The sequence below is a fragment of the Staurois parvus genome, unplaced genomic scaffold, assembly GCF_062004578.1.
Source record: "Staurois parvus isolate SC_StPar_1 unplaced genomic scaffold, SC_StPar_1.0 ptg000137l, whole genome shotgun sequence".
Taxonomy (NCBI): domain Eukaryota; kingdom Metazoa; phylum Chordata; class Amphibia; order Anura; family Ranidae; genus Staurois; species Staurois parvus.
In genome coordinates this window covers 4,043,075-4,059,125 of record NW_028317933.1, presented here as the reverse complement: position 1 = coordinate 4,059,125, position 16,051 = coordinate 4,043,075, and the positions used below count along the sequence as shown (strand labels likewise).

The window sequence follows — 16,051 nt, the reverse complement described above, 5'->3', positions numbered from 1 at the left end:
AATGAAAATAAAATAATCATTAGATCCTCATAAAGTCCATTCAATAAAGTCCACATATCAATTATATATATATGATCTTCAATCAAATGAAGTTATAGAATCTTCCTTCACCGATATATATTCCAGTGCTCAACACCCCATCAAAATGCAAACTCACCAGATACTGGTGAAAAAGCAGCATATCTTTATATACTTAATGATTGTGATACACTCCACAGCTTATCTCTCTCCAGCTGAAAGATCCCATATACTCCATAGATCCCATGTGAATAGACTAGAGAACACTTGCCATAGTATAATAGCATTTGAAACTGTTTGTTTCCAAGCAACCCCCATAAAACCGCACTCACATTGAGTCAGTACAAAACAAGCATTTTTGGATTTAAAATCTTTCACAGTGCTCCCTGCTCCTACAGTGGCATCTCACCAGCCTGCAACAGATGGCGTAGCTGAGGTCACGTGGTCTGGAAACGTGACGCGGCGTACGTGATAATGTCACTGCTCGATCTTGCCCTAACGCGTTTCGTTACTGAGTGTATAAAGATATGCAAGGCCTCATGGGAGTTGCAGTTCCTCAACACCTCCATAGTTTGGAGACCCCTGGTAGATACATATGCACTAACATACATATATTCGGGGCTTTTTTTCCTTAGGAAATAGGTGCAGGTACTCCCCCTCCACCCATTGCCCCTGCCCTCAGTCAACCTTAAAGCACCGTCCCTTGTCCCTACCTGCTATTCTTCTCCCATTAGACCCCCTTGCAACGACAGATCCCCCCAGCAACAATAGACTCCCTCAGCAACAATTGATTCCACAGCAACAATGGATGCCCCTCAGCAAAAATAGATCTTCCCCAGCAACAACAGACACCCACAGTAAAAATAGACTCCTAGCAACAAAATACCTGTCACCAACAACAATAGATCCACCCCAGAAACAATAGACCCCCACAATCAACATTAGATAACCTAGCAGCCTGCATCTGTAAACCCTTCAGCAGCCAGCAACTATAGACTTCCCTCCAAACAGTAGATCCCCCAAGCAACAATATGTTACTCACCATCAACAATAGATCCACCACCAGCAACAACAAACCCTCCAGCATGCCTAAGCACCCCTTACTGGCCCTTACCGGTACACACATTCATACATTACATAAAATGTAAGTAATATCTTGTGCACCTAATACAAATGTATTCAAAGTAATGCAAATATGACAAAAGTAAGAAGAAAGATAGCAATACGATATTTGCATATAAAATATAAAATACCAAGGTGCATTAACATTGTGGGTGTTTATATATGATGGGGTAATGGATAGTACAGCTCTGGGGATCTTTTTTCTGACAGAAATGGAATAAGTACTCATACCATCACCCTCAAACTAACTCTCCTTATATCCCTAGTACTAAGGCCTTGTTCTCATGGGGCAATACCATCCATTCCCCATGCAGGTCCATGTTTTGCTGGCACAGGGATGCACAGGTGTTGCATTCATCCCTGTGCCAGCAGTCCTATTGTTGTCCATTGTGACCCAGTAGATGCATGGACAGACCCACTGTGGCCCAATATGACATCCATGTGGGTGAGGGTGTGGGTCCCTGAACACTCACAGGGTGACACTAACCCTCCCCCTAACACTAAACCTCCCTGTTTGCTCATTAACCTTTCCTGCATTGAAGGCAAACCCCTCTGTGTTGAAATTTACCAGAGCCAACGTTTTGCTCCCATACTCTACACTTTCTTTTTTTTTTTTATGCCAAGTTTACTTCATCTGTCACTATTAAGCTACATGCACATGGGGTGTTTTGATAACGCTGGTAACGTTAGCTGTGTAAAGTCACGTTAAGAACGTGAGTTTTTTAGCGTTTTTGCATCAGCGTTTTGTGGGGTTTTCCTGCTTTTTCCTGCGTTTTTTTAGTATTTGTTTTATAAAAAAAATTATTTTTATTGGTAAAAAAAGTCCAAAAATGCCGGTTTGTGGCGTTTTACTGCATTTTACCACGTTTTTCAGCATTAGAGCATTTTTACCGCTAAAAAACTCCTCTAGAAACTCACTAGTCCTGGGTTTTTTGTCCAGCCAAAAAACATCTCTGCCAAAAAACATTGATTCCAGTCTATGTGTGCATGGACAATAGGATAACATGCTGGGGGGTTTACTGGCTGTAGAAAAAAATGCCAAAAGCCAAAAACAGCTGCTGTAAAAACGCCCCGTGTGTATGAAGACTTGCGCACTGGGCCTTTTCCCCCAGCTTTTCTGAATGCCTTTTCTCCTGGTAAGAGAAGAGCAGTGTAAAAAATGCGCCTAAAGTCAGACGTATTAAGGCAAATTAATCGTTTGGCTCTTTATTCATTCAATTGGCCAGAATATTAATTTATTCTGGCCATTGAAATGACTGAATGCTCAAGTGCTAAATGCTCCCAGCATTAAGGCTCGGTTCACACTGCCGCAACTTGGGATCAGACTTGTGAGACCCCAAGTCACATGATACGTGAAATTCCATGTTAGTCAATGAGAGCTATCTTAATTAGCACTACTGAAGTCACTCCAACTTTAGAAAAGGTTCCTGTACTACTTCAAGGTGACTTCTATTGGACTTCTGCCCATAGATTTTAATGGAAGTCAGACCCTCATCTATATTGATGTGATTTGGAGATCCAACATTACAGGAGGATTACCCAGGCATTCCCTGAAAGTTGCTTCAAAGTAGTACTCAAGTCACACAGCAAGTCGTGCAACTTTCAGGTATCAGTAGTGTGAACTGCGAGGTACGTTTAGGCACGTTGGGCACTTTTTCTGCTGGATTGCTGTTCTCCTGAATTGGCAAATGATGTATTTTGTCTGCCTCCACAAGCTTGTAAACACCTATAAACACATAGGTTATCATGGAAGGGAATTTAGAAGCAGAAAAAAATGTAAAATATCCTTGAAAGTAGCATTTGTGATGCCCAGTGTGCATGAGGCCTAACTTAATATTGTATATGTTTATTAATATTTATTTCAGGTACTTATATAGCACCATCAATTTACACAGTGCTTTACATATATATTGTACATTCACATCAGTCCCTAACCCTCAAGGGGTGTACAATCTAAAGTTCCTAACTTACATTCATACATACACATACTAGGGCCAATTTAAACAGGATCCAATTAACATACCAGCATGTCTTTGGAGTGTGGGAAGAAACCGGAGCAACCGGAGGAAACCCACGCAGGCACAGGGAAAACATGCAAACTCCAGGCAGGTGGTGCCATGGTTGGGATTCAAACCAGCGACCCTAATACTGCCAGGTGGAAGTGCTAACCATTTAGCCACTGCGCTGCCTTGTCGCAGATGCTTCTCTTGAAGATATTTCTGCTTGAATCCATATCATTTGTAGAAAAGTAATGTAGAATGCCTACCTACCCTTCCCAAACTGACAGCTGTGTCACATCTAAAACAAGCAGGGGCGGACTGACAACTCATGGGGCCCCTGGGCAATAGGGGATCATGGGGCCCCTGTGTCCTTGCCCAAACTCAAAACAGCCTATGAAAAAGGTACCAGGGGCATCTCATGGGGCCCCCTACTGCCCCGGGCCCTCGGGCAGTGCCCGAGTTTCCAAATGGTCAGTCCGCTCCTGAAAACAAGCTTTATCGATGTATAAGCAAATTTTAGGATTATGCTATAACTCCATATCAGAGTACTCTGTAGTGGAACTAAGCATGCACACAGCTGAAGTCACCATCAGTCTCTTAACCAGTCAAATGGATTTTATCCCTTTAGGTTCTCTATGCCAAACAAGCAATGAGAGCCAGACGCCAGCTGACCAAGCACAATGTGAAAGAGAAGATGAACGATGGGAAGAAGATTTTAGCCAAAGTCCGACTCTTGACTAAAGAGGTTTGCTCTTCTTACAAATGTGTACACTATTTTGCAGGAAAACAGGCCGCAATTTGTTAATAGGTTGACTAGACCCCAGATGCCAAAGATGGGAATTATATACTCTTATATTCTGCATGGCATTATATTCTTCATTATATTATAACCAGAGTAAAGACAATGAAAAGTCATGGGGAAGGGGATGCATAACTGACATTACTCCTTGGGGTGTAATTATAAAAAAAATGTATATCAATTTAACCATTAAAAGTGTACGTACATTCATTCCATGCAAATTGGGAAAAAAACAAATGTTATTAGTCTACTTCCTGCACTGGTTGAATGTTTTTTATTGGTTTAACATGGAAAATACCACTAGATGACTACTAGATGGCGCTGATTATTATTGGAATTTCCTACCAATTGATTGTGTGGTTTCATTTTGTTCCAGCCTCAGTGCACGCTGCCTGACATTATGATATGGATGTTCAGCAACAACAGGCGACTGGCCTATGCACGCATCCCAGCGCAGAGCATCCTGTACTCCGTGGTGGAGGAGGAAAAGGGAAAGGACTGTGGCAAGATCTCCACCGTCTACTTCAAGGTGAAAATATTGCTTCTATTTCTTTTTCTCCAAAAATATTTTATTAAAGAATAAGGCATAGCAAAGCAAATACAACTACTGATCGCAGTCCGAGAATAGACACAATAAATGGCGTCCCGTATCGCAGACGGGTCAGACAGGTAGATTACATTGCAATCATAGCGTAACAATGCAGTAAGACCAGGGGCGGACTGACCATTTGGAAACTCGGGCTCTGCCCGAGGGCCCGGGGTCAGTATGGGGCCCCATGAGATGCCCCTGGTACCTTTTTCATAGGCTTCACAGGGGCCCCATATCCCCTATTGCCCGGGGGCCCCATGAGTTGTCAGTCCGCTCCTGAGTAAGACAGGTGTATATTACATATCTGCAGATATGAAGAGTTTACTAGACGAGGTAATGAAGATAGTAAAGGGAACTGACCCATGTAATAATGAGCTTTAATGATGAGGGGGTAAGAAGTGTCGGGTAAGGGTAGCTTTGAAGAGGTTGCGTGTTCTGTGTTGTGTATCCGGATTAGAGAATGTGTGTTACCTAGAAGTATTTGCGTCTGTAAGGAAGTAACTGCTATATTCTGTTGAGGAAATGTGGATGATGTGAGTATTTACTAAAGGAAGAATAAAGATAAGCCGGAGAAAATAGAACGGGTAGAGAAAGGAATGTGAAGTGGTGTAATTAGAGGGGGGGTGTGTGGAGGGGGGAAAAAATGAAAAAAAAAACAAAAACAATAATAAATTATTCCTTTACTTCTCCCTCCTCCCCTTTCCCCTCTCCCCCAAATATGAATTTGGGGGAAGGAGAAGAACCAATGGAAGGACAGACAAGTGCGGTTAAAGGGATCATATTATTATGTAGAAGCCGAGCCGGTACAGTCATCATTTAGTTTAGCAGATAATATGCATATGGACAATCAAAGGGGCAAGATATGGGTCAAAAACTCCAACGCCCGTTATGCAACAAGTTTTCAACCCATCTACTTGTAAATCTAAAATCTCCTTAATGCACTGGGCATTCTCTGAAACATCATTATGTATAACCATTCAGTCTGGGGGTCTAGATTGGTCATGTAGTGTTGTGTGGTAGGTAGTGGTGGTTTTGAAGTGACTCCAACATCCCCATGTTTTCCTGAATCTCTCGGGGCGTTCTTGCGCCAGTATTGCTTCTATTTCAACCAGTATAGAACATTTCCATAGAGGAGAAAGTACAGGGAACTGACTTGAAAGCCCCGTTCACACCATTGTAGTGCTTTAGTGCACCCATTAATGCATGCAGTGTTTAGGTAACACATTCATGTGAATGGGCTGCCTAACACAGTGAAAAAGGCGATTGCACCATTTTTTGGCAGCACAGCACATCGAAATGCATGTTATTGCACTGTCACGTGTATCGCTGCAAAGAACGTCTGTTGGCAAGGTGCGTTGGGGGTTCCATAGAGAATGTATGGCACCGCATTGCAAAAATGCATGTAGTGTGTGTTGCCACATTTTACTGTAATGCAATAGTGTAAATGGGCTCTAGGAGTTAGACTTCATTAACCTTCCTGTTCTGCATTCTTTTTCTGGCTCATTATGCTAAAGTACTAAAGCCAGGAACAGCCATGCAATTGGCATTTTAGAAGAATGTCAGCAATGACAGCCTGCTTTTGTGAGTACAATTTTCCTTCAAGAGATGCTGCCCATTCAGGGCAAAGTGACATTGCCTCCTGATATGGTGACTCCTGACACTGGAATGAGTTGGTTGAGGACAGGTAGGTATCTTCCCACATTTATTGAGGGGTGTAGTGCTGCCCCCAAAAGATCCACTGTAGTTTAGCAGGTTCTTTTCCCAAAACAGTGAAGATACAGCCAGGTACATGCCAACAGTCCACTCAATCCGTCTCATTGAACAGTCTAGGTGTTGTCTTTTAAGGTTTTTTTGCTAGTAGAAACTTGTGGGGAAGGGGGTGATTTGGGGTTATGTGGGATACTCCACAACATCAGGTATTCTGGTTTCTTTTGCTTCTCTTATTATTAGCAAAGGACACTTCTCTCCTTCCGTAACAGTAGCACAAGTACAAGTAGACTGGAACAGTCTATAGGTTCACAGCTGGGGACCTTGAAGTAGCTTTGAGAAAAGGTAACAGTAGACTGGAATAGTCCACAGGTTCAAGGCTGGGGACCATGAAATAGCTTTAGCACTGGTATAGCTAGACTGAAACAGTCCACAGGTTCAAGGCTGGGGACCATGAAATAGCTTTAGCACTGGTATAGCTAGACTGAAACAGTCCACAGGTTCAAGGCTGGGGACCATGAAATAGCTTTGAGAAAAGGTAGCAGTATACTGGAACAGTCCACAGGTTCAAGCCTGGGGGCCATTAAATAGCTTTAGCACTGGTATAGCTAGACTGGATTAGTCCACAGGTTGAAGGCTGGTGACCATGAAGTAGCTTTGAGATAAGGTAACAGTAGACTGGAACAGTCCACAGGTTCAAGCCTGGGGGCCATTAAAGAGCTTTAGCACTGGTATAGCTAGACTGGAAGAGTCCACAGGTTCAAAGCTGGGGACCATGAAGTAGCTTTAGTATAGCTATAGCTAGACTGGAGCAATCTATAGGTTCATAGCAGGGGACATTGAAGTAGTTTTGAGGTACAGCACAGAAAGGAAGCTCTACTTACAGGATCCTGGAACAAGATCAGTCCATAGGTGCAGCCCACCTCCTCTCAGCTCAAAGATCAAATCCCTCAGGAAAGAAAAATACTATTTGACAGCATTCCATCCACCATCTGGGCACACCTCCCCAGGGATTCGCTAGGCCCCGATTAATATTCAGGCTTGTCATTTGAATTCTCCCTCTCTTAGCTCCAGAAACTTCTTATGGAGGCAGGGGGAGGCAATGAAACTCCCAGCCTGTAAAGCCCTGAACAGAGCAGACCAAACAACTACTTCCAAAAACTAAATTTACCTAACAGCCTAACTAGGAGGGTGCTACTGGAAGATAGGTGCCAGTGGCCAACCTAAGACTAAGAAGTCAAAGTTGTTAATTCTAACTACGACTCTGAAGAATTTGTCCAGTTGGCCAATACTGCTCAGTCAAGAACAATGGCCAATTACAACCAAGGGCAATGCTGCAGATGGGTTAGTATTGAAGCATGCCAAACACTCATGCTAGCAAAAAAAAATGCCTTTAGGCATTAGGCCATAAGATATTGGAGGTCATTTCTAAAGTGAGTCTTTTTCTGATCCCAGATTCCAGGATCATACAGCGGTGAAATCTTTGCCAAAGCTGAAATCTACATGTGGCTAGGAGTAAAGAAGTATGTCAAGAACAGCACAGCAGATCTTCCTGAGGATTACAAGTTCTTCTATGACAGAAATGGAGAATTGGTGGATACTCCAACTCCCAACCCACCAATCCTGCTTCGGAGGGATGGTGAGATGCTTCATTTTGTTATTTACAGTATAGATCAGCAGAAAGCTTCAAATTATAGAGACACTGCAATGGTTCTTAGTGAATTTTAAGTTTAAAATTGATGTTCTACTGCAGGCATCACTAAATGGCGGACCACGGTCCAGATGCGGACCTAGCCACTGGTTCATCCGGACCCCATCATGCCATTTAGGAGCCACTTCCTTTCCCTCCATCCTCCGCTGCTGTTGTAACAGCAAAGCAGACAGCAGGAGACAGAACATTTCTGGAACGCATGTGGACTAACAGTATAGTGTTGAACAGAGCGTGGGAGCTGATATGACATTTCTGGAATAGATGTGGGAAGCACAGCACAGCATTGGATAGAGCGCGAGTTAACCAGCGGCTGATTGGAAGCAGGGCAGTGCTAGCAGCCAATCATCTGCTGGTTAATTCAGAAAGTTAGCCCCCGCAGCTCTCGTGCTCTTTTTAATGCTGTGCTGAGCTTCCCGCATCCGATCCAGAAATTTTATGACAGCTCCCTCTCCCATGCTCTGTTCAATGCTGTTCCAGAAATGTTCTGTCTCCTGCTGTCCGCTCTGCTGTTATAACAGTGATGGAGGATGGGGGGAAAGAAGCGGCCCTGTTCAATGATGCACTCTGATTTCCACACCCGATCCAGAAATGCTCCGCCTCCCGCTCTCCGCTCTTAGGTAGGAGAGTGAAAGGGGGCCAGGGACACCACTGGTGGTGGGGGTGGGGGGGGGGGAGGTGATGTAAAGGGGGCAGTGCTGTGAAGGGGTGATGTAAAGGGGGGATATGTGATGTGAGGAGGGGGCATTGCTGTGGAGGGGGAGATGTAAAGTAGTAAAGGGGGGGCAGTGTTGTGGTGGGGGGATGTGAAGGGGCAGAGGACAGTACTGTGGGGTAGGGATGTGAAGTGGGGGGTGGGGTTGATGTGAGGAGGGCAGTGCTGTGGGGAGGGAGATGTAAAGGGGGGGGCAGTGTTGTGGGGGGATGTGAAGGGGGCACAGTTCTGCTGGGGGTTATGTGAAGGGGCAGAGGACAGTAGTGTGAGGGAGAGATGTGAAAGGGGCAGAGGACAGTAGTGTGAGGGAGAGATGTGAAAGGGGCAGAGGACAGTAGTGTGAGGGAGAGATGTGAAAGGGGCAGAGGACAGTAGTGTGGCACGGGGGTGATGATTTGAAGGGGAGGTGAGGACTGCTGAAAATAATGGGGGTGTACTGTAAAGGGGTGGGGGGTTATGTGCAGGGAGCCTGAGAACACTACTGTGAAGGTGAAACTGATGTGAAGTTAGGGACTGTGATGTAAGGGGAGGTGAGGACTGCTGAAAATAATGGGGGTGTACTGTAAAGGGGTACCCAGTGGTGTGGGGGAGAGATGTGAAAGGGGCAAAGGACAGTAGTGTGCGGGAGAGATGTGAAAGGGGCAGAGGACAGTAGTGTGCGGGAGAGATGTGAAGGGGCAGAGGACAGTAGTGTGGGGGAGAGATGTGAAGGGGCAGAGGACAGTAGTGTGGGGGAGAGATGTGAAGGGGCAGAGGACAGTAGTGTGGGGGAGAGATGTGAAGGGGGCAGAGGACAGTAGTGTGGAGGAGAGATGTGAAGGGGCAGAGGACAGTAGTTTGGCACTGGGGTGATGATTTGAAGGGGGGTTGAGGACTGCTGAAAATAATGGGGGTGTACTGTAAAGGAGTGGGTGGGGGGTTATGTGCAGGGGGCCTGAGAACACTACTGTGAAGGTGAAACTGATGTGAAGTTAGGGACTGTAATGTATGGGGGGTGGGGCTCTTAGGACACTGAAGTATAGGGATTGTGATATACAGTAGGAGAGGGCTGAAATAATTCATTACCCCTGTTCTACTGTATATAATTTTAGAAATAAATGTAATAATATAGTATATCAAAGACACTGAGTCTGTAAATTCAAAAGCAATGCTTACAGTCTGTTTAGAGATGAGTTCTGGTATCTTCCAAACTCATATCTAGCCGGACTCCTAAACACACGCTGCGAACCCGTGCATTCCTTCCCTGCAGCTTAGTTAAACAAAGTGGTGGACCGTGGGGCGTACTGGACTAAAAAAAAGCAAAATTTTCTAAATGACTAAAACAGATGGTCCTGTGTCTACCTGTACAGAGAGGGCATGTACCTCTCCTCTGAGTCATTCAGCAACCTGATCTCTCTTGCTATTCAAATGTACCTATAACATGACAGCTGTTAAAGGAACCCCCTGAAAGTGATTGGTTTTCCATAGAGCTGTCCAACTGCTAGCTGCAAGTAGTAAATATTAAGAATTCAAGTGACACCATAAAGGAGTTCATTTAATACATTTCAAATGCAAGCTTTTAAACAGTTAAAGGGTCCCTCCACTTTCGTGGGAAAAAAATTGGCAAATTAAAAAAAATAATATAGCGTTTAAAACTGCGACTCAAGTCATATTGTAATTGAATGTTATTAAAAGTTACATTTCCTTTTCAATCTGCAGTGCTGTAATTGTCTGTAAAATGCAATGCAATATGACAACCTGGAGGTGTTCTGTACACAGATGATGTACAGAACCCCCCTGAAATGTAATTTCCTGCTTGGCTCACTGATTTTCCCAGAAGTCTGCACTAAGATACAAGTCAGATTTTTGGCATCCCCTAAAACAAAAATATCATTTTTGGTGAGATACTCCCTAATGGAAATAATGTCTAAAGGGATGCAGACCATGCCAATTTCCTCATTAGAGCCCCGCAGGTGCAGCAGCTGATTGATAATTATGAAAACACTTCCATACAGATTCACTCTACACATGAACACAGACAAACAAACTATTCCTTCAGAATAACAAAAGGTACGAATCTGCAACAATGTTTGTAAAATTCCCTGCAATGCACATAGATCACCCATAGGGGAAGTTTTTTTTCTTGACAAAGGCGGAGTTACTCTTTAACGTGAACCTTAAGTACTTAAATTTATTTTGAAAGCAATGCTTACAGTCTGTTTAGTCTATACTTCTCTCTTTCTTTCTCTCTCTGTTTCCTGTTTTTCTCTCTGACGTCTTTCCCTCCTTTCTTTCTCTCCTTTTTTTCCCTCCTTCCTTCTTTTCCTCCTTCCTTCTTTCCCTCCTTCCTTCTTTCTCTCCTTCCTTCTTTATCTCCTTCTTTTTTTCCCTCCTTCCTTCTTTCCCTCCTTCCTTCTTTCCTTCTTTCCCTCCTTCCTTCTTTCCTTCTTTACCTCCTTCTTTCTTTCTCTCCTTCATTCTTTATCTCCTTCCCCCCCCCCCCTCTTTCCCTCCTTCTTTCCTTTCTTTCTTTCTTCTTTCCCTCCTACAAAAAAAAAATATATATATATATAAAATTGTAAAAAAATAAATAAAAACAAAAACCTACTGATACTAGAACTACCAGGGTCGCAAAGGTCGCTTTTGTGACCGGACCCTGGCGTTCCGCCCCCGGACTTCAAGGAAAGGGTCCCTGGGCTTGGGGCTGCTCAGTCCAAAATGCCTGGGCCTATTTTTTGTCCCAGTCCAGGCCTGCTATTGAACAGCTTTGGACTAGGATCCAAGGGGCTCCATAGGGGCACAGGGATCAATATTTATTTACTTATTTATTTCAGGTACTTATATAGCACTGTCAATTTTACGCAGCGCTTTACACATATATATATTGAACATTCATATCAGTCCCTAACCCTCAAGGGGTGTACAATCTAAGGTCCCTAACTCACATTCATACATACACATATTAGGGCCAATATTTTGGACAGGATCCAATTAACCTACCAGCATGTCTTTGGAGTGTGGGAGGAAACCGGAGCACCCGGAGGAAACCCACGCAAGCACAGGGAGAACATGCAAACTCCATGCAGGAGCGGCCATGGTCAGGAATCAAAGCCATGACCCATTTACTGCAATATAAAGTATATTCCTCAAACAAAAGTACAGCGCAGCTAAATATATTCACCCCCCTTCTTAACCATAAATATACCACTAACAGTGATAAATAACAATCTTGATCATAAACGTTCCAGAAACTAAAAGTCCATAAATACACCCAATGTCTTATAAGTGCATCTACGTGAACCCTCTTTTTTTCCAATGTTCAGTGCACCACCACCAGGGGCGGACTGACCATTTGGAAACTCGGGCACTGCCCGAGGGCCCGGGATCAGTAGGGGGTCCCATGAGATGCCCCTGGTACCTTTTTCATAGGCTTTTTTGAGTTTGGCCAAGGACACAGGGGCCCCATGATCCCCTATTGCCTGGGGGCCCCATGAGTTGTCAGTCCGCCTCTGACCACCACCACACCAGGTGAAAAACCTGCTAACCTCAGAAATTATTATGTGTTCATCAGGATTCTCTCAGCCTCTCCAAATTCAGGGGAGAATATATTTAGTTGTGCTGCACTTTTGTTTGAGGAATATATATAGAGAGTGAGGTGTGATTCACTTTATTTGTGTTCAGCAAGCAACAAGGGAGGTTGGTTGACTTCTAGTCAATAATTACTTATTGTCTATTACTTTGTTCACAGAATATTTTGGTCCATTCATTAGATTGCACTGATTGAGCACAGTTGGTTATATTTAGAGCAATATAAAGTATAACCTAAGTAATCACAGGGGTTTCCTTCAGGTACTTCTTTCTGCAGCTGGAACACATACCAGTAGGTTTATTTTCGGATGGTGAAATTGGCCCAAGAACATATGACTGTTGATCAGCGTAAAGATTGTAAGAGACTGATCTATGTGCTTCTTTAAGCCAACATTATAATAATTCAGTAGGTAAAAAAATAATACCTGTCTTATGTAAAGGTATCTTAATATTATCTTCTAGAATCTTGCAAGGTGTTAGAGGTATAACTAACAGCATATAGTGAACATGTCCTCATGATCTCTGTAGATTACCGCTATTTCCAGCTGAGGGCTCACCTTTACCAGGCTCGCGGAATACTACCTGCCGATGACAATGGCTTGTCTGATCCATTCCTTAGGGTTATGTTCGGCAACTTGTGTCAAAATACACAGGTAAGAAAAAATGTTGGGTTACTACAGCTTGAGACAGATACAAAGCATAAAACAACCATAATTCACCTTTCAATGCCTGAGGTTTGCAGAAGGAAAACAAGAAGCCAAACATCTATGTATACATGGTTACATAGTTAGTCTGGCTGAAAAAAGACAAAAGTCCATCCAGTTCAACCAATAACAAAAAAAAAAAGTTATAATCCTACACCCACAGTTGATCCAGAAAAAACCCCCCAGCAAAGCATGATCCAATTTGCTTCTGCAGGGGAAAAAATTCCTTCCTGATCCCCCAGGAGGCAATCAGATATTCCCTGGATCAACTTTACCTATAAATGTTAGTATCCAGTTATATTCTGTGTATCTAAGAACGAATCCAGGACTTTTTTAAAGCAATCCACTGAGCTGGCCAGAACCAACTCTTGAGGGAGTCTATTCCACATTCTCATAGCTTTCACTGTGTTTAGGTGTTTCCATGTTTAATCTCCAAACACGGAAACACCTTTCCGTGTTTGGAGATTAAATTTCTTTTCCTCCAGACGTAAAGAGTGCCCCCTTATCCTCTGTGATGACCTCAGGGTGAATAACTCTACACCAAACACCTCTACACCATGTATACAGTATTTAAGGAATTTATTAAAGACATGTATGCATTGATGAGCAAATCAATTTGCAAATCAGACAGTCTATGAATAACATATGATTGGATTCACCAAAATATGTGAAAAAATCTCAGCCAATCTGTAGAGCTCATGAATCACAACGACGCAAAGGGATGAATTCCAGATCTGCATTCAATTATTCTGGAAAATCACATTTTTGTTAACCGCAAATTCTCATGATTTTAGCAAAATTAGTTGTAAGTTTTGGTCATTCTGGAACAATGAAATGTGTACTAATATATTTTCTGACAGAGTCATCTGAAATAGCCAGGCCAATATAGTTTGGTGATTGTGTAACTTTACAGTAGAATGCATACCAAATTAGTAAATATCAAAAAAGAAAAATATTGAAAATACTAAAATGAGAATGATAGAAAGAAAAATACATTTTGAAAGAAAGAACTGCTGGGAAAATCAAAGAAGGCGGAAAGGGAAGGAAGAGAAAGGAGAGAAGGAGTGATAGAAGAGAAGAAAGAAAAAGAAGGGAAGAATAAAGGAGAGAAGGAAGTAAAGAAAAAAGGAAGGTGGGGAAGAAATTAATGGAGAAATAGAAGCGGGTGGGGGTTAGTAAGAAAAAAGAAGGAAGAAAGAGAAAAGAAGGAAGCAAAGATAAAAAAACAACAGAAGAATTAAACAAAAAAAAAAAGAAAGAGAATAAATGGGAAGGAATAAGAAAGGAATAATGTAACTTGATCAGCATTGTAATCAGGGGCAGACTGACCATTTGGAAACTCAGGCACTGCCCGAGGGCCCGGGGTCAGTGGGGGGCCCCATGAGATGCCCCTGGTGCCTTTTCATAGGATTTTTTGAGTTTGAGCAAGGACACAGGGGCCCCATGATCCCCTATTGCCTGGGAGCCCCATGAGTTGTCAGTCCCTGATTGTAATGTTCATAGTATCCCATTCTAACTGTACTCTACTGTTAGTCCTGTGTATGAACCTTATGTATGAACCAACTCAGAGCAGTGATACTTTTTTGAAAAAATATAACGTTAGACATTTAAATAATAAACTTTTCTTTCCTAAGTGGACTTGGGTTCTTTGTCTTGGGCCCATCTGAATCTGTCTATTTTGGGGCTCGCAGGTTAGGCTAAATGACAATTAATAATAAACCCTCTTTAAAGGAATGCTTACTCTAGTTATGGGGGGCAGCAGGGCTCTGTCCACATCATCATTGTTCTGGCTTGTGGTTTCTGCAGGTTATTAATGAGACTCTGGCACCCATGTGGAATGAAATGCTTGTCTATGACAATCTCCTGATGGATGGGAATAAGGAACACCTAAGGAATGATCCACCTCTTGTTATTATTAATGTTTATGATCAAGACAAGTTTGTAAGTACACACCGCTGGTCTCCCTCATCTGCTTTGATAATGCTTCCATACCCTCTGTTAGCTCTGAGTTCCATGTTTTGGTCCTCCAGATGACACAACATGTGTCTATTTTAAGAGGTACTCCAGTTTTGTGCAGTTGTAATGAATGCTACCTTTCTTTTCTTATACAGCCAGTTGTTGGTATCTGTCAGCAACCTCTTGTACTTATGTATGCATTTAATATGAAGAGTGAGACTACATTTTCCAAAGCTGCAGTTATTTCTTTAACAAACTCGTGCAGACTCCACCTCCGCAACATCACCAAAATCCGCACTTTCCTAACCCCAGAAAACAGTAAACAGCTCATCCACTCCCTCATCATATCACGACTCGACTACTGCAACTCCCTCCTCACTGACCTGCCTCGCCGCTGGCTATCCCCGCTTCAGTCGATCCTGAATACGGCTGCCAGACTCATTCACCTTTCCAACAGCTCCGTCTCCGCCACCCCCCTCTGCCAATCCCTCCACTTGCTTCCGATTGCGCAACGGATCAAATTCAAAATCCTAACACTGGCATACAAAGCTGTCCACCATACTGCCCCAAATTACATCACCAACCTAATATCCAAGTAGCACCCAACACGCACACTCCGCTCCTCACAAGACCTCCTTCTCTCTAGTTCCCTGGTCTCCTCCTCCCATGCCCGCCTCCAGGACTTCTCCAGGGTGTCACCCATCCTCTGGAACTCCCTGCCCCAACCCATCAGATTATCACCTACTCTCCTCTCCTTTAGGCACACCCTGAAAACCCATCTCTTCAGGGAAGCCTACCCCGCCCCCAGCTAACTTGCCGACCTCCTCCACTCTTCCTACCACTCCATCCCCCACAGCTATCTCCTCCTGTACCACTATCCCCCCCCCCCCTCCTAGATTGTAACCTCGAAAGAGCAGGGCCCTCAATCCCCTCATGTTTTGCATTGTATTGGTATTGTTCTGTCACATGTTCTGTCCCCCTTTGTAATGTACAGCGCTAAGCAAACTATTGGCACTTTATAAATACTGTATAGTAATAATAATTTCTTATTGTGGCCTCACCCATTTTTTCCTGAATCTTGTATAATGTCTAAATATCTCCCCACCCTTTATGTCTTTCTAAAATATGGCCAAAGCAGGTGGACAGAGACTGAGGGAATTAATCAC

The 16,051-nt window shown here is 43.3% G+C and overlaps 1 protein-coding gene across 1 annotated transcript in view; it reads left to right on the top strand.

Moving 5' to 3' along the window:
- The window catches only part of LOC149465757 (fer-1-like protein 4), a 213,680-nt gene that overhangs the window by 113,239 nt on the left and 84,390 nt on the right, over positions 1–16,051 (top strand). The window contains exons 21-25 of the mRNA XM_089673264.1: positions 3,769–3,885; positions 4,316–4,468; positions 7,691–7,874; positions 12,754–12,878; positions 14,736–14,870. Coding sequence (XP_089529390.1) covers positions 3,769–3,885; positions 4,316–4,468; positions 7,691–7,874; positions 12,754–12,878; positions 14,736–14,870 — 714 coding nt within the window. The remainder of the gene's footprint in view (positions 1–3,768; positions 3,886–4,315; positions 4,469–7,690; positions 7,875–12,753; positions 12,879–14,735; positions 14,871–16,051) is intronic.